Below are 19,026 nucleotides of genomic sequence, written 5' to 3'. Positions count from 1 at the left end.
GCTATGTGGGTGTTTTTGACAGGGCATGTGACTCATGTATGGCCAACTGTCTGCAGTAGAAGCAGCAGTTCGGAGAACTAGGATTTTTCAGCTGACCTGCTTATACAGCTAATTTCGGGTTCATACTTCTTTTAATGTGTTTTATAAGGAAAAAGAGTATAGAAGTGCTTCTGCTTCCTTTACAGTGGAAAGGTAAAATCATAAAAAGGTTTGAATGTTCTCTTAGCTTAGCCAATTTTTGAGGTTTTGACAGGACATTGAGCCCTAAAAAGAGGAAACTGCAGGGTTTAAAAAAGTCATTCCATGCCAACAGAAATAGAGAATTAGGATGGTAAAGGATTCTCAAGAGATTGTTTCTGGAATTACATCTGAGATGCTGTGAGGCATTGGGAATGAAAGGGCTCTGAAGTTCCCTGCACATAACTATGTTACCAGGTGCACCACCTTAGAAAAGGTGTGCCAAGGCAGTCCTTGGGAACTTGCACTGTAAGAGAGGACAGAGCTGTTCAGTAGGAGGTGGTCGTCACTGAAGGAAGAAGAGAAGCTGAAGGTGCAGAACATTCAAATGAGATTTTGGAGGGATTGAGTATTATGAAGGAAGGGGAATGGAAAAAGACTCAAGTTTTGAGCAAGTGTCACAGTGGGAAAAAATGTGAATGAAAGGCAAGAGACTGAGATGGTTATTGACCACACAAGGAGATGAAAAAGGGAATGTCAGAATCATATAATGATTGAGGATGAAAGCAACATCTGAAGATCTTCTAATAAACCTAATCATAATTGCAATAAAGTGCTTCATTTAAAATAATAATAATAGTTAAGACCATCAAATCTGCCAAAACCAAAAACGCAAACTAATTGTCAGAACACTTGAATGTCTTGTGCTAGAGCTCTAAATACAACAGTGAAGTGATGCCTTACACATAAGAGATTTGAAGACTTTGGAAAATGAAACTAACCTTGACTTTATTAGGGAAAACCGAAGATTAATTCTACTTATTCATTTCAACTTAATGACAGTAATGATTTCTCATTACTGTCATTAAATGGGCAGTTGGTTATAACCTCTCTGAGGTATTTCCAGCTCATTTTCTTGTCTGTTTTATTCTAGAATTTAAATGTCAACTCTGTGGCCTGTCTGGTCCTGTATCTCTGATGGAAGTTCCTAATGTTGTACTGTAGTATCTTGTCTCATTCTGGAGAAATGGCAGCCTCTGTTAAAGTTGTATTTGCTTTGCTAGAGACCAGTGAATTATGTGCTGTTGGATCATAGGCAATGTTTGTATAGTCTAAACAAATGAGGTTGTCTTGAGAACCTTGAGACTTTTTCTTTCTAAATGAATGATCTTCCTTCCTTTGCCAAATTCTGAAACTCTTCTCTGCTTTAGATGCCAGAAGAGTTCTGAATTTTTATATGGAAAGACCTCAGCATATTAAATGGACAGAAAACATTTGTATCTAAGACAGTTTAAAGGGTCCACCTGTATCTAGTGTTTTAGTTCTCTCTCATTTGGATGTTTTTCTGTATCTAAGGAACAGTGAAGATCCAGGCAGATACTCTTTTTCCATTAAAAAGAGAAAGGATATATTTGTTTTGCTAATAATGTGGGAAAAACTCAACCTGTAAAAACAATAAATTAGTCTTCCTAAAATATTTGAAGAACATTTTTATAACAGAACTCTTAACACCTTCAGGATTAGTGGAAGAGAACTACAATAATATTACAATTAATGTTTAACATGCCTTTTAGAAGTAAAGTGTGAAGAATAACCAGCGAGTTAAAAGCAGAATATTCATATTGTTATGTCCAAATAGTTAAGAAATCTGTTTAAGTTATGAATTTGTGTAAGCATTCATGCCTATTTCCTGAAGTATTAATTCTTTGTAGAAGACTGAATACCTTCCTCTTCCTTACTTTCAGTGGCAGTGGAGATGATGTAGTACCTGTGTATTAACTTTTTGTTATCTTCCAAATTCTAAATCACTGATGTACTTACATGAGAGTTTTGGGGAAAAGTGTTTTGGTTTGGGGTTTTTTTCTTGTTTTTTTTAAATACTTTTTAATTTTAGATGCATTTTAGTGAACATGATGTTTCTTATTTGAAAAGTTGTCCTCATAGCTTAAATGCTATTTTGCCATTACTGCTTAATTTGAACAATATTATGTGCCATCTGTGCTGGAAAAGGTGTTTGGTTTTATTACAAGAAGAATTATTTTATATATATTAACATTAACTAAAACAACTGTTTATTTAAACTATTTTTTTCAGAACTGTGAGGACTTGGGATGTTAACAATGAAAAAAAGCACAAAAGCGTATTTAAGCCACGATCAGCTCAAGGTAAACGAGTGATTCCTACAACTTGCACGTACAGCAGAGATGGGAAACTTATTGCAGCTGGCTGTCAAGATGGCTCTATCCAGATCTGGGACAGGAATATGAATGTAAGTCCAGTATTTGATAACAATATATGCTTCTATTATTTTGAGTGTGAATGTTGAAGCAGATAAAATCAATTTTGGCACTTATTTTCATTTATTTCCCCTCCTTTCCTCTCTGTCCTGAAAACCAAATAACTCATAGGCATGACTTAATATTTCTTCTGCCTTCCCACAGCTGATCATTGTGTGGTGCTACTAAGTTCAGAGTTTAGGAAAATTCTTGACAATCTGTCTTAAAAAAAAAAAAAAAAAAGACCACTTATCTGTATCTAGATTATTATTCATTGAAGATGGAATGCTTGTAAGAAAAACTGTAATTTTTTGTTGTTTATTGAATATATTGAGGAGTAACTCTTAAAACTTGATACTGAAATCAGTCCTTAATCCATATAATAGGTAGAGAAAAATAGCATCTAAGTGGGTGAGGATATGGCCAATGCTGCACATTAAATGGCAAATGTTGTTATATTGTCTAATGTGTAAAAATTAACACTGAGGCAAATTGGAACCATTTATTTAAATGCGCTGTGGTCAGAAAGAGTTAGAATGAAAACTATTTCAAACTTATCAAAATTAGGAAATATTTCTGTGTAGTTCAATATTTCATATTGAACTAAACAATTTCCAGTAGTTATGACTTGAACTGATAAGTATAATTCTTGCTAATACTTTATAATTTGAAGCTTAGAGCATTCAGTGCTCACTGTTGCTTTGTGTAGTATAGCTTACAAACCAGTCCAGTTCCAAGAGTTTAATTATGCAATGTCAAGTGCAAATTCACAGGCTAAGCTTTACTGCTTTGAAAAATAATCATCCTAGTAAATCATCCATATCCTCTCTTTATGCCCATCTTATGTGAAGAAGATTCAGTGGGATAAGTAGCAATGGCATGCATTGCAGGAGAAAATGGAAATAGGGTCAATTTTTTTTTAAAGCCAAAATGAGAATACAGAGTAAATGAGGCAAGAAGAGCAGGATTGTGAAACTGGTGCCATAAATCTCTGAAAGCTGTACAACTCCAGTAGGATGGCTTTGTGAAAGTAAAACTGAACTAGTACAGGTTACATTGGTCTGTTAAACTTCATATTTCAGAATATTTGATTTTAAAAAGAAAAACAGACAATCTGGGCAGCTTTTTACAAAGATTTAAAAAGATTTGATTGCTGGAGTCTGGAGGAAATGTATAGATTTAAAAGGAAAAGAAAGCCAGTGGATCATACTTAAAGTACAGCCTGTATTTTGGGATTGTAATCTATTTTTATTTCTGTTTTTATTTCCACTATAAACGTAGTAAAACTTCCTAATGGCATGAAGCTTGAGAATTCATCCTAAGTGTAAACTTGTTCTAACAGAATAATAAATTTTTCAGAGACTGGCTTTCATCACCTGTGTATGTTGTTTATTTTAACATATACAGTATTGAAATATTAAGCTTTCTAGTGTAGTTTTAACAATAGTACTCTTGGTAGTCTGCTTTTTCATGTGCTTTTCCTTTTGAACTTTCCTGTGTCTGTAAGATGACATATTGCAATGCTGATTGAGTGCAGTTTAAGGTGATTATGAGTAATTTAAAGATGTATCCTGTGCATCTTGTGCAATTTCCAATGGGTGACCCTTGTATAACAAGGCAAGACTAAAGTGATTTTCTAGTGGAAGTTAAGTTTATGGTGTTTCTGGGTTTGTATTTTTAATGTCTAAAGAATTTTTGTCTTTGTTGGTTTCATTAAGAAGTGTGCAAGAATTTTGGGTAAAGGAGCAGGTAAATTGGATTTTTACTGGTATTCTCACCTAAGACTGCTGGTGTCTTCTGGAGATTCCTGTGTATAGTTAGAATCAAGTGTTTCAAAAAGCATCTTGCTTAAACAATTAGAAGAAGCCTTCATCTTATATTTGGGGATGGGGAAAAGACAAGAAAAAAATTTTCAAATGGACCATGTGTTCAATATGGTCTAACAATAAGTTAGAAAGACGAGGATGAGACTGACTCGTGCAGTGGAATGGTGAAAGCACTTACTGTCCTGACAGTATACAGAGATGCTTGCAAAGGCAAACAAGAAAATGCTAAATTATTACAAATTGATGTGGTTCTTGGGGTACAAGTTGTGTGTGACACAGGAAAATGGGTAAAGCTGTGGAGGATCGAGCTGCAAGGGTTAAACTTCTTAAAGAACTATATATTAGAAATACTAACTTCTGATTTTTGAACAGAAAGTTGTAATTCCCATCCAGCAAATGTCATTTGGTTCTGTTAAAACAAGTGTAGAGCCATATATATATAGTTTTTGGTGTGTTACAGTACAACTGGCTTTCAAGTCAAAATTAAGAGGGCATTTGTGTTTCTCTTGACAAGGTTCTATTGAGTCAGTAGCAAAATTCACTAGTGTTTGAAAGCAGAAAATAATTGCCATATTTTCTTATTCTTGATCAGTTCACAATGAATCTGGCATCCTTTTTTATGCTGTGTGCTTGGTCCATATGCAGCTGGAAGGAGAGATTCAGGAACGTGTTTAAAAATGACTGTTGCTTATTTGACCATACTGTCATGAAGGGATGACCCAATAAAGGCCTGTCATGACTGTCTAAATTTGATTTTGCCTTTGTGCAAGAATGTAAATGATATTTCAACCCTGATCTTGAGTGCCTAAACCACTGCTCCTGCATATGACAGTAACAGCACAAATGAAATCCATGAGGATTGTCCATCCACATATTACGGCTCACACTAGGTACACCCCCATAGTGCCTGTTGTCCTGGTCATCTGTGAAGATTTTTAGATGCATTTACTTTTGAGTTGAGTCTAAGCTACGGTCAAATACAGACCTACTAGAGGGGGAGGTTTCTGTTGGCTTCAGTGAAAATGTAAAGTCCCTGCTTTTCCGCAGAAAAAGGCTCATCAGCGCAGCACAGAATCACAGGATGGGTCAGGTTGGAAATACCACTATGGGTCATGTGGTCCAACCCCTCCGCCCAAGCAGGACCATCCCAGAGCACCTGGCGCAGGGTTGTGTCCAGATCATTCTTGGATATCTCCAGTGGGGGAGACTCCACAGCCTCTCCAGGCAACCTATTCCAGTGCCCAGGCACTGCACAGTAAAAAAGCTCCTCCTCATGTTCAGGTGGGACTTCCTGTGCATCAGTTCCTGCCCATTGCCTCTTGTCCTCTTAAAGTATGAAGCAGCAGTTCCAAGGGTAGAAACGAATATCTCAATAGGGAAGAGGGTCTGATGATGCCCTTTCCAAGAGCAAAAGGGGCACTTATTAGAAACAGGCACAATTGGGCAGTGTTGGTGGGAAGCCATCGCTGTACCACTTTGCAAGACAGAAGCTACCCCCCAAATCTCCTTTGCCACTGTAGTCATACTTTCTGACTGCTGGTATAGGGTTTTTTATTCTCTGCTTCATGCCACAGTCACATCAACTCTGTTCTACACTGCTCCACAGTACAGAGCTTGGTCTAGAATGGAGTGTTTAAATAATTTTTGATTTTTAATTTAGAGGAAGACAAGATCTCTATGTCATAGTTTATCCAGTCTGCTGGAGTCACTTTTGAACCATCTCAGTATCTGCTTTTTTTTTTTACTTTTTTTTTTCTAATTATGTTGCTGTGCCTAGGGAAAGATTTTGGTGTGTGATCAATTCACTTCTGACTAGTAATGAACACCATGAATGTTTCATTCAGTTTTTTACTTCCACTCACTCTTATTTTGGTATGTTTCCAAATCTCCCAGCTGTATGCAGTGAGAGTAAAAACACTTTTAGAGGAAGATTTTTTTCTTCCTCCAACCTGACATTGGTAACTCGCTAATGCTGAAGTTAGCCAAATGCATTCTGGCTCTACCTTGCCTTTTTCCAGACTTCCTCAGCAGGATCATGATCCATTATAATCACCTGCCTCAGAGGATTTTTTTGTTTTGTCATAAATCTGTGTTATTTTCTCACGTATGTTATTTTGTCGGTGCATGTTTTTTCTTTAAGGTTCATGTACATGTGCATTTACAGTGCACATTAGCAGAGCAATCTGTCAGCCTATTTGAAATATTATGAACACTGTCAACTTGGCTTAAAATAACAGCTTCAAAGGACGTAAAAAATAACTTCCTTCAAACTTTGAATGAATAGTGGAAACAACAGTGTGAAATAGTCAGTTGTAACACAACATATTTGAACACTCTCAATTCAAATGTTCTGAGACATGGAGAAAAGTGTCTGGCAAATATGGAGAGTTGAAGAGCATTAGTGGTCAAAATAAGACAGGGCCTCAAAAATTACTGATTCACAGGGCAGTGCAGTAAAACCACTAGATTTTACCTGCAGTTTGGTAAGTTCAAATTCTTCATCTTGCCTGCACTTGTCTGTTCAGAGCTTTTTGCAATCCTGTAGTAGTACATATTTCTGAACAAACTGATCAATGGAGTCAGTCTTTAGTGTCAAGAATGCAGAGTGTCTTGCCATCAGTAAACCTTTTTGTCCCTGATATTCCTGTCCAGGAATGTGAGTATCTCATTCATAGAGACAGGGAAAGAATGAAGTCATTTTTGAAGCATACTGTGAGTTAAAATTGAAATCTCTTCAATGTACAGAAAATCTCCCCTCATTTTCCACAATAAGCAGGATTGGATTGAGATGCTTTTCATTAGTTACAAATAGGCTTTTTTGGGGGTGAAAAAGCTAGACTTCTTAGTTAGCCTTTCTTAATCTTTCAAACCACCTGATGAGGCTACCTGTTATGTAAATTTTTTCCTCCAGCTTTTCCTGGGTGTGCTCAGCACAGGACTGCATAAACAACTTCTCTGTGTATGACAAGCTGAATCATGTCTCACAGTTTCACACATCACCTATTTTATGGTATATCATTGCAGCTGTGATACAAAGATATTAATAAGGATGTTGTTTGTACAAGAAGTGGTAATTTCTTTTAAATACCTTTGAGAAAACAGCTTGTACACTTAAAATCTTGTCTGTTTTTTACATAGCTATGGTAAATTTGGTTATAAACTTGGAGTAGTTTTTATAAGCTTTTACCTGTCTACTGGCTGCACCATAAGTACTAAAGAATTAGTTTGGACAAATACCTCTGTAGTAGGTTTGTCTTTTACATCTGTAATAGGTTTATTTTTTTTAATATAGTGAAAATCTGAACATGAAAGATACAATACTTTGTGATTTTCAGCCTAATTCTCATTAAACAAATTGATTCAGTGCTCATGGAAACACTTTTATAGTGAGTGATTAACCTATATTTTTTTACTTTCTTGTTTTATCAAAGACTTAGCCATAGGTTTAACTCCGTTCTTCAGCTCAAAAGTGAGCATTTGATGCAGGACAGCTGAATTACTTCTTTGCTAGAATTTTCTTTTCTCCTGGTTTTAAAAGCTAGAATAATTTATGTATTTTGATGAGTTTAAATTATTTAGCTGAAACTCAAAGTGGACTTGCAGAACTTAAAATTCTCAATAATATTGAAATTCAACACTGTAATAATGTACTGCCCACATAAATATTCCTGGATGTGGTGTGATCGAGTGGTAGTGCCAATAACTTGTTTTCAACACGCCCTTAAGCCATCCTATCCTCAAAATACAAGGGAGAAGAAAAGCGGAATGTCACAGTATGCCCTGAAATTAAACAGATCTAAGCTCTGTACATTTTAATTACAAATAGTCATGTTAAAAGTATTTTCCAAATAATTACATGATTTATAGATGTAAGATAAATACATTTCTATATTTAGAGATAGTTTGCTTTGAAAGAGTTTCTGTAAGCTTAGTTTTGTGGTGTGCTGTTGGAAGTTTTAAGGTAGAGGTTTTAGAGATGAAGGGTTTCGCAAGTACTGAAGCCATTTTGAAAAAATACTGTACAAGTAAGGGCACAGATTTAGATAATGAAAAATTATTATGTGAAAAACTTCCTGGGGTTTTTTTTTTTTTTTTTTTTGTTTGTTTTTTGGGTTTTTTTTTGGGGGTTTTTTTTTTTTTTTTTTTTTGAATGGGAATTTAAGTCCAGATCTTATTTGGAATTTTTTTTTGCAAACTTTATTTTGATGTTCATGACAGATTTTACAGCTGATGCCGATGCTGAGCCAAGACAGAGTAATCAAAACTATTAGTAAGATCTGAGACTTGCTGTAAATACTGTCCCATTAATTGGAAGGTCCTTTGAGGGGATTTATACCTATGTGTTAGGAAGATGAGGTTGTTGAATATTTTGTACATTTGCAGGATTCATTTTGCATATGTTGACATGCAAAAGACACGGCTTTCAGTAATTGATTCCTGAAATGTCTTATATCTGTCCACTGGAAAGCTTTACTATACATATGCCTTTTTAGATAGTTTCTGCCTGTTCATTGTGTGTCTTTGGCATCTTGTTCATCACAGCATTAGAGAGTTGTGTTTTTTTCACACCAGCTAGGTTTTATTCATCTTTTTTCACCATGGAATATTCACTTGTCTATTTGGATGATTTTTTAATGTATAGAATTCAATGTTTATATTGATATCTCCACAGCATTAAAATATTCCAGTGAAATGTCAATATTTAATCAAAACAGTTTACAATGACTGTTCTTAAATTTGCTGAATATCACTACTACAGCTAAACAGCAGGGAAATCTTCCAATTTCCCCCAAGTATGTAACATGCTTCATACTTTGAAGAGGGTAGTCTGGCTACATCTGGAAATTTCTTGTGTAAATACAAGATGAAGGATATCCAAATATACTATATTCCCCTTTCAAACTTAAGGTAAGTTTTCCATATCCATAATATTCCACCCTTTCATTCCATATGTATATGTGCCAGACCTCTGTTCCAGAAACTGGAAATCACACACAAGCTTGCCAGCAGCAAATATTAACAGATTCATATATTACTCCTTTTTGTATACGTCTGGGCTAGCCAGTACATCACTATCTGTACCCTGAAGCCAGCCACAGTAAAGAATCTGACAATCATATGCTGAGATAAAATGTGCCCTGCTGTATTTCTAAGTGCATTTCTCTCTTATGTAATAAACAGTTTATAGTTAAGAACTATCTAAATGTTTGCACTATCTAATATAGTGATGAAAGGCAATTCTAAATCTTGAAGTCTGTCACACCCCAATGAAAATAGGTTAAAGGATTTCACTTTAGATTCATGTATGGGTTAGGAAAAAGGCTTATCCCACAAGGATTATATATCTCTCTTTGGTTTATTATTTAGAAAACTAAAAGTAGAACTTAGAGAAATAATTTCAAAATTACAATTTGAGAAGAGTAGGCATAACAGCAACATGATTGGCTTTATTAATATTGTAGTGCTATTAATATTACTATAACATGAATAATGTTACAGAAATATAAAGATGAAATAGTAAAAAATAATGGAGAAAAATAAGAGAGCATTTTTAAGCTTGCTTTGTTACTTTAGTGAAAATTTTCCTTTTTTTGCAGAGGCAAAAGGTATACAAATACTACATTCTGTTCTAAAAATAAATGAAATCCAGAGTGGTTTGGCTTATCAGAAAAATAGCTTTTAGATGCTGTAGTATATGCATTGCTTAAGCAAGCTGAACACTTCAGTGGTCTAGATTCTGATAGGATTTGCAAATTATGAAAAGACTGTTGTGCTTGATGTGTATATTAGGAAGCTAGTTTTGCCTCCAAACATATCTCACTGTGCTTCATAGTAGGTTGCTATTTCTTGAAGCTTGTGAGGAGATGAACAGCAGGATTATGCTGTGAATTTCCTAAAAGGAATGAAAAGTGCGTTTTTGTACAGGGCTTGGTCATAAAATTTATTTTATTAGAGAAGTCAAAGACTCCCACATTTTAAAATACTTAACAAAAGGAAAGCTGTTACAGCTTGAACAAGTGAATTAAAACCAAAAAAGGTAGGAAATAATTTCTGAGCCCTGGAACTTACAGGTTTCTAGGAGATAAGTTATAAGTTGAGGCATAGCTTTTGTATGTAACATTAAGTTACATCATTTAACTCAGGAAGTTTGAAGAAGAACAACCTTTTCTTTACAGAAAGAACAATTGATTCATAGTTACATCCATTAAAAGGTGCAGTTCTGTGGGGATACAGTTTAAATAATTGGCCATAATACACTAGAGACTGTCCTCAATTCCTAAAAAATGTAAGTCTTGTTAACTTTAACGTAAAATATGTGAATGGCATTTCTAGAGAATTTGTAATAAGATTATAAGTCAAACAAGTCATTTTTGTGTTCATGATTATCAGTGAGAAGATAAACTGCACAGCTAAAACATATCTTGGCAGCAGGTACAGAACTAAACCAATCATAAGTATTTGTAATAATACCATACTTTTTGTAAGACAGCTTCAGTGAACAGGTTTCTTGCAGCTCTAGGTATATATATCTCATAATTAAAACCCAATTGAATATATGTGAAGCTTCCTTCATAAATAAGCAAAACTTCTACCAGTGCAAAATATTTTAAAATAAAGGGATTTTTTTTCATGATCTTTCTATTCCTAAAGTTTGTTTTCAACAGATGTTAGTGCTAAACAATTAGGAGAGAGGATGGTGACATAGGTGGAGCATTGTCCAGCTGTGTTTTATTTAATGTATGACTGCAGTGATACTATACAGGCTGAAATCAGATACATCCGTGAAACAGCTGCTTTCCTTAAACTGAGTTCTAAATTTCTCATGAGATAGAGAACTAGACTTGGAGTTGGATATGACTACCTATGTGTTTCACACATTATGTGCAAATACATATACAATGTGTCTAAGTATGTCCAGAGACTTATAATGACATTCTAGTTCAACAGACTTTCTGAATGTGTATAGCCATTTTAAGCAGTAATTTAAACAACCTATTTTTAGATATTTCAATGTACATAATTTTCATTTAGATTAAGCTGTATGTGGAATTTAAAAGAAATTCCTTTGTGGTTACTATTTCACTTTGCACTGTGTATAAGTATCACTTTGAGAATTAGGTTGTGACTATTTTGTGCTCAAAGGAGTCACCTATAACCAACACTAAAAATTTTATTTTATACTTGGTGCATTTTTCTGCATCCTGGCTCACTAGCCTGCTCTTTGTCCTCACCATTATGCAATTCTGTGGTCTCACCTGGAGAGTCCAAGATCTGTAAACAAACTTCATCCTGCTGAGGCCATCGGAGCACACTGTGTGGGCCTTTACAGATGCTGTTTCACCAGAACTCACAAGAGTAGGAGGAGGACAGGTAGTGCATCCCTGCCCTTGTGACAGGAGGACTGGCATATATTCAAGACTGTCTTGAAGAGCCAGAGTGATTTTTCAGAAACAGGGATGGACACCTGTTGCAGTCAGCAGAAAGCATTGCATTGCGAGCCATTGACTTGTTACTTATCACAAATGTGAAAAGGGCTGGTGGATTTCAATATTTGATGTGTTGAAGTTATGGGTAGGTGTTGAATATTTGGGAATAAGCTGAGAATAAGCTGTCATAGCTGCTTTTTGAAGACTACTTAGTAGCTTCTTTATAATTTTTTTTCTGTTTATATTTTTGTTTATTGCAAGGCCAAAAGCTGCTTTTAAATTATATGAAACATCCAGGGTTGCCATAGATGAGTTTGAAGAAATCTGTGGATTTTCAGTGGAGTTCTAGTCTATCTTAGCAGAATCTTTAAAGAGATTTTTGCAGAATTACATAGATCACATTTGATTATTTTCTGGAAGGTAAAGAAACCTTCAAAAGCTGGGCAAGTCTAAGAATGATCAATTTAACTTCTAGAGAGGCAAAAGGAGGAGTGGGCTTTTTTTTTTAACAAAAGCAATATTTATGATAGTACAAAGCAGGAAAAATGTAAATTTGCTAGGATAAGATGAGATGGGTTAGATAAGTTATGAAAAGATACAGAAGAAAGTTCCTTTTATATCCTTGTGTGTTTTTCTCATGCAGTGTAAAAAATCCCCAAAGGAAGCCAACTGAATAGTTTCCAAAAACTATTTTTATTACTAATATGTATCATTTTTGTGGCCAAGATAGGTTATTTTCTCACATGCAAATTTTGACCATGCAGCCAAACATTCAGCTGGGATTTCATTTTCAAACCTTTAGGCAAGTTTTTAGCAATGCTGTTAAGAAGCTATCTTTCTAAAATGGTTTCCTGAAATATTTCTTGATGAGTAAGCTTAAGCAAGAAGTAATTGTTTCTGTGATCAGCAATTTTCTTAGAAGTTGATTGTTCTTCCTGGTGAATGAAGCATGAGCAGATAGGAAAGACTTTCTCATGACTCTACAATGGATCAGAGACATCTCTAGGACAGGCTGGCCTGCCTGCTTTCTTGTTTTGCCTAAACCCTAAATGTATAGTCAAATGTATCAGGTGGCTTTCCTCATTGCCTTCTGCATAAATGTTTTAGATTTTTTTAAAGTAGAAATCAAGTTTTTGTATCAATTGCAATTGACAAAACACTAAATAATTTTTCGCCTTGCCTGGCTGTGCCACTATATGACTTCTTTTCTTAGACTGCTCTTTTCCATATCTTCCAAGCATTTTCTGACTAAGTATTTCACACTTGTGTTTTTATTTTTGTTCACAGTTGCATAATATAATGCATGATGCATTGAAGATTCCATAAATTTTAAAAATAATTATACACCTTTTTTTCTTCTCCCAGTTATGTAGGTTTTTCATTGCAATGTAGTTGCTCAAGAAAAACTACATAATATTTGAAAAAAAAAAAGTCAAGTCTTTTATGGGTTCAGTAATTGCAAATAACTAGGTAAGCTCCTCAATGAAATACATGTGAGAGATTATTGAAAGGCGTTGAACCACTGCTGACTGTAAGAGATAAATCCTGAAGACTTGTCAGGCCCAGATAAAAGGCCTTAGTTGCAACAGATGAGAATATAATGGTTGCACAGGACAGTTAAATACAATTGTAAGTCAGATGTCCTGACTGTGGCAAGTAAGGTTAAGCTACTGTATTCACAACTGATTAATTAGGTTGAGAGAAAAGAAGGAGTGTTTCAGGCCTGATAATTATACATGTGGATGTCACTGAGTTAGAAAGTCACAGAGAAGAGGAAATAATGTAAGAGTGTAATCATGTAAACACAAAACCCTCAGATTTCACAGGTTAATCTTGTTTTGCATCTGTGTGCTCGTTACTGAAACAGCATCCATTTCTACACCACGGGAAGTGGTATTGAAGAGCGGTCACATAAAGCCCTAGGATCATGTTCACAGAGACTTAAGGAAAGCATCTGATATAGCCTGCAACTGCCTGCTCAGGGGAAATACTGAGAAATTCCTGAATTCAGCTGACAAATGTAGACATGACAATTTTTAATTGATACACTAAACCCAGAAAGTACACTTAGATTTCTTTTGTGGATCATAATTGATAGCAAGGGAGATAGGCTTCCTTCAGTAGAGGTGGCTGAAGTGGGGATGGGGAAGTAGACATTTGGAGAGTGTTAATGCCTGCCTTGGGAACCCGTCTTCCTTGTCAGCTGGGATCACAGCTCTGAGATGTTGTCTGTTTCACTTTGAACAAAGACCCAGACAGCTTTGGCCAGTTGTGACTAAAAAGGAGATTTCTGATTTGTGTGTTTGTTTTCATCTTGCAGCTTTATAACCGATACTTTTATCACCTTGAGCCTGGGCGTGATAATATGTCATCTTGGAAGGCTTTTACATTTGTTAAAAATTACAACTTATGCAATTTAATATTATCAGTGTGAGCTGTTTTATTTTGCTGTAAGTATCTTAGGTGAAGAAACTCAATTAGAACTCAAGTAGCTGTACATGCCCTGGGACTTGATTGTCAGGCATCTCTGCTGAGTTGTCTTGCCCTTCTGCCTCCTGTTTGAAACCAGCATAAATCTCAATTGTGGTTGTATGGTTGACTGTGTTCACACTAATAAATAAGTAATATTTTTCTATACATCTGTAAAACAGAGAAAGATTGATACAGCCGTCTTTGTAGGTCCCACTTTCCCCAAGGCATGCCTTAATTTACTGCCTTTGCTTTAAAAAAAATCTAGAAGATATTAGGAGTAAGAAGGAAGAAGAATGTCTTGACTGGGACATTCAATATTTTGTTAAAAGAAAAGTGCGTGGGGGGGGGGGGGGCAGAATGTGAGAAGCATTATAATCTTGGGAAAGTGTCGGCTTACTGTGAAATATTGTATCCCAGAAACAATGTGAGAAGTTCAAAAATTCCATCAGTTAGACATACTGTTATTCTTCTCATAGATGTGGCTTGGATTTCTGAGGTGAACAAACTGAGTAGGTCTACCTTTTTCCTAGAACAGGTTTTATTGAGTGTTTTGGAGCAGGAGAGGAGTTTTGAGATGCAGAGCTGCAGCCGTGTGTCTCTGTTGTAGGTCATTCTTTTGTGGTAAACCATTCATGTGGCACTGTTGTCTTCATTTCCTGTATGGATCCTCTTAAATCCATACAGATTCTTGTACGAGGGATACTCACTGCTGATGCTCCTCCAGTCATGTCCCTTTGCCCCCACCCCCACCTTTTCCCAATTCGTTCTCTGGTTTCCTTTTGTCTTCTGGCTCTCATTCACTCTGAGGACTGTGGCAATATTGCAAACCCTGAGATTTATCTGTTATTTTTGGTTTTTTTGATACATGCAACTGTGTCCTTTCTCACATGTGCTTCATGTTTTATGCCTGTCATCTCATTTTGCACACAAGTACAGTCAGCTGTAATTGCTTAACAAAAATATATGTGCTAATACAAAGCTAGGAGGAAAGTGCTTACATTGGTGGAGTTACTTGTTAGAAAGCCTTTAAATAAGTTGCAGAAGCTGGTGGTTTACTGCAGACTTTGCTGAAGTAACCAAACCTTTAAAAAATGTTAAGGACTGATGAACTTGTCAAATTTTGTATGGTACATGACTGTTACTTCATTATAGCAGGCACCTCTGCAACAAAAGGAAGAAGGGTAAGAGTGAGATATGTAGATACACTTTGCCCTAATTATCTTGACATCTTTATCTTATGTTTCAATGCTCTTCCTTTCCCTTCTTGAATCAAATTTTGTACTTGCATACATTGGTTCTGCTGTTTCATGTCTTTCCAGCTAGAAACATTCTGATAACAATTCTTTTACTAATGATTTGTTAGCAAGATTAGACATCTGTTAAAAATACTAAGAGGTCAGAGGCCAGAAACATTATTTTCTTTGAAAACTGCAATGAGTGTTTGCCAGTATGTGTAAAAACTTCTTTTCAACCTTCAATCATTTTAGAATATTTGATTTAGTACTACAATTCAGGGTTATATTTCTTTGCAGAATAATATATGGAGGGCAAGCTTGCAGAGCTCAAAGTTAGGAAAACAATCTTTTACTGGTAAACTGAGCAAACTTATTTTTAAAGGCATAGACTTGCTGATGCAATCTTACTATCTCTTTCAGTCAAGCCTGGTTTTACATGAAATCCTAAAGTATTGAATCTGGATAGAGTTGGGCAAATTTTTTTTGTTTCTTTGTTTAATTTTTGTCATTAAGGGGCAAATGATAGCAGTCTTGGACATCTATATGTTCCTGTTCTCCTTTCTCTGCAGGACAGTTGAAAAAAGAGCAAAAACTGGTCAGAGTATAAGTACTTCATTGAGAAAGCTCTGTGCTTTATGGTGTAGAATAAAAAAGTAATTTCAGTTGGAAAAGACCCTGAAGAGCATCGAATCCCACTATTTTCAACCTTATATTCAACCTTAACTCTGCCGAGCTTACCCCTAAACCACGTCCCCAAGTGCCATATTGACACATCTTTTACATACATCCAGGCATGGTAATTCAGCCACTTCTGAGAAGCCTGTTCCAATGCCTGACCACTCTTTCAGTGATGAAATTTTCCCCAATATACAATCTGAACCTCTCAGGGCACAACTTGGGGCCAATTTAAGATGAGTTGTTTGATTCCTGAAAGACACGGTTTAAATTTTATTGATGGATTCACAAATAAATGCTAAATAAAATCAGTATCTTTGACCATAGGAAAATAACACAAATTCTAACTGTTATGTGATTTGCTATCTATCTATAGATGTTTAGGGTTTTTACTTGTAGAACATAAAAGAAAAGGCGTTTGTTGGACCCCAGATCTCTTTCTGTGTTTTAATTTTGATCCAACACAAAGCAAGAGGAAAGAATTTCAGATTGAGGATGAAATGAAAGGAAAAAACCCTACACCCTTACATTAAGTTGGGCAGCAGAGTGGAAAAAAAAAGGTATTTTAATATATGTATGTCAGTGTGACTTTGCCTGGAAGGATGGGAGTGTTGTGGAGCCCCCAAATGAAGTTTTTTCAGTTTGTTTGAATTAGCCTAACATCGTACTGTAATTTTTCTGTCATTTTGTAAAGTGCGAATATTAACCATTTATGATGTTTTTAAAAGTCTCCATGGTATTTCCTACACAAAAAATACATTAGTTTTAATTGCTTGTTAATGTTTTACAAATATTACAGAAATTTTATTTCCTGATGGCCAATTCACATTTTATTCTTTGCACATTTCCACATACTTAAAAAGCTTTATGCTATTGAATGCACAAAATACGTTTTTTAGTATTAATAAACACTCCCATCAAAGACAAACAGTTGTAAACTGCAGTCTGTTCATAGACTTCAGGGTATGCATAACTGGCTGGAAGTGACAGTAATTTCAGAACAGTTACTATGGCTAAGTGTAGGCCATTGCAGTGTTCAAATACTGTAAGAAGCATGTTTTTGGTATTTGAAGTCCCCCTTTGTTGAAGAGTCATTTGTGGAGGGAATGCCTCACATGACTCCTCTTAATGACTGACCAAATCTACACATCAAAATAAGCTTGCAATAATTATTAACATCATCACACAAAGATTCTTTAGCTTTTAAACCAAATTTATAACAACTGTTCTTAAGAGTAAACAACATTAATTACTTCACTAGTTTATGGCTCTTACTTACAAAATAACCCATTAAAAGAGTCTTAGTAAGGTGCATAGTCAAAAATTTGAAGATAAATTTACTGAGGATTCCTGTGCAAGCCTAAATCAGTTTGTATGATTGCATTTCCTGATCACATTCTCCTTTCATGATCACAGTCTCTTTTTTATTCTGTAGAAATGCATCTATTTTAATGCATAGTTTGGATAAAAATCACTGAGCAGCTGCTTATTGTTTTGTCCTCTTACTGTTCAGGTTGGGATCCTAGGTCTGATTATGCTGCGTGTTGTTCAACCACTCATCTGAAAAGATATGCTTATATGTGTGAATTTTGTTTTGCTCATCATTACCATAAATAAAGGACTTCAAGGTCACTAATCTGCCACTTTCTTCTCTGTGTTTTAATCCTCATTTTACAGAGGGGAAGGTTAGATACAGTCGCACTGGAAACCCTTAAGTCTTGAATGCCTAATTTTACCACTATGTGAATTAGTTTTCTTTGACAAAAAGTGGGCAAATTAGAAGCATAATTACCTTGGTATTAAAAAAGGAATCAACCTATCTCAAATTTGTTTTTCTCTGTTTCTGTCTTTTTCCTTCCTGTGTTTCCACTTCCTGTCTTGGAATCTTGGCTGAGACCCTTGTTTTGGGTTGGGAAGTGGGAAAGCTTGATTTGACAAGACCATCTAAATTTAATTTGAGGTTCCTTCCCTATTAATAGAATTTTTAGGTATTTTACTAAATAATGACTTAATAATTAAGAAGTGATCTCCATACAAGAACAAAATGTGAACTTGAAGATAATTTCAGGCTTTCTTTAGGATTATCGCAAAATAGAAATTATTAAAATAAAACATACATCGTTCCCATACTTGAATTTTACAGTACCTAAATGGAACACAAACCTCACAATATCTTAACTTTGTTCTATTATGTAAGCCATGAATTCTGCCAGGGATTAAATTTGGCAAAAGTAAATTTTTCCAGTCCTTTTCAGTCCTTTCCAAAGTATGTACACTGTATTTTGGTAGTTTGAGAAACTAAAAACCTGCTTAGAGGAGTGTTGAAAACTGTCTTGGAATGTATTTTTTATCTTAACCAGGCATAACTACCTTTGTTCAGGTAGTGGGAGTTTTCCAAGAGTGCTGATGCTATGTGAATCTGTACTGTATATTTAAACTTATAAAGAATTCAAATCTTGCATTCAAGCTCTTGTTGTGAAAGCATATTCTAAAACTAATATAACATTTATAAAAGTCTGTTGGAAATACTTAGCTGCTGTACCTCCTAAAAATGTAGGGATTTCTGTTTAGAATAATGAATAGCAACAGAGCACAGAAAATGCTACGAAGTAATGTTTGTCCCACTTGTTTCATTTGTTTTTTGATTTGTAATTGTAATTGATTTTGTAATGTATTGTTTGTTTGGCGAACAGGTACATACAAAGTTCCACTGCAGGCAAGCCCATGCTTCAGGCACTGACACTTCTTGCTTGACATTTTCCTATGATGGTACTGTCCTTGCCAGCAGAGGAGGTAGGTGATTGAAAGAAGCCTGTGACATGTTGAATGTAAGACATTTTTAATGAAATGAAATGGTTGACTAAACAAACCATATAGATCACGTTAATTGTTAGATGTAGTTGTTTGTGATGAGGTATGGTAGTTAAATCAGATATTT

General features: G+C 35.3%; 1 protein-coding gene across 2 annotated transcripts in view; it reads left to right on the top strand.

Moving 5' to 3' along the window:
* Positions 1 to 19,026, top strand: part of WDR70 (WD repeat domain 70) — a 132,715-nt gene that overhangs the window by 71,153 nt on the left and 42,536 nt on the right. For both annotated transcript variants that reach the window (XM_059873411.1, XM_059873412.1), the window contains exons 10-11: positions 2,272 to 2,446; positions 18,782 to 18,881. In XM_059873411.1, coding sequence (XP_059729394.1) covers positions 2,272 to 2,446; positions 18,782 to 18,881 — 275 coding nt within the window. The remainder of the gene's footprint in view (positions 1 to 2,271; positions 2,447 to 18,781; positions 18,882 to 19,026) is intronic.

This window comes from Haemorhous mexicanus, chromosome Z (assembly GCF_027477595.1).
Source record: "Haemorhous mexicanus isolate bHaeMex1 chromosome Z, bHaeMex1.pri, whole genome shotgun sequence".
Taxonomy (NCBI): Eukaryota; Metazoa; Chordata; class Aves; order Passeriformes; family Fringillidae; genus Haemorhous; species Haemorhous mexicanus.
The sequence above is the reverse complement of the archived record's forward strand: the minus strand, read 5'-3'. Positions and strand labels throughout refer to the sequence as shown.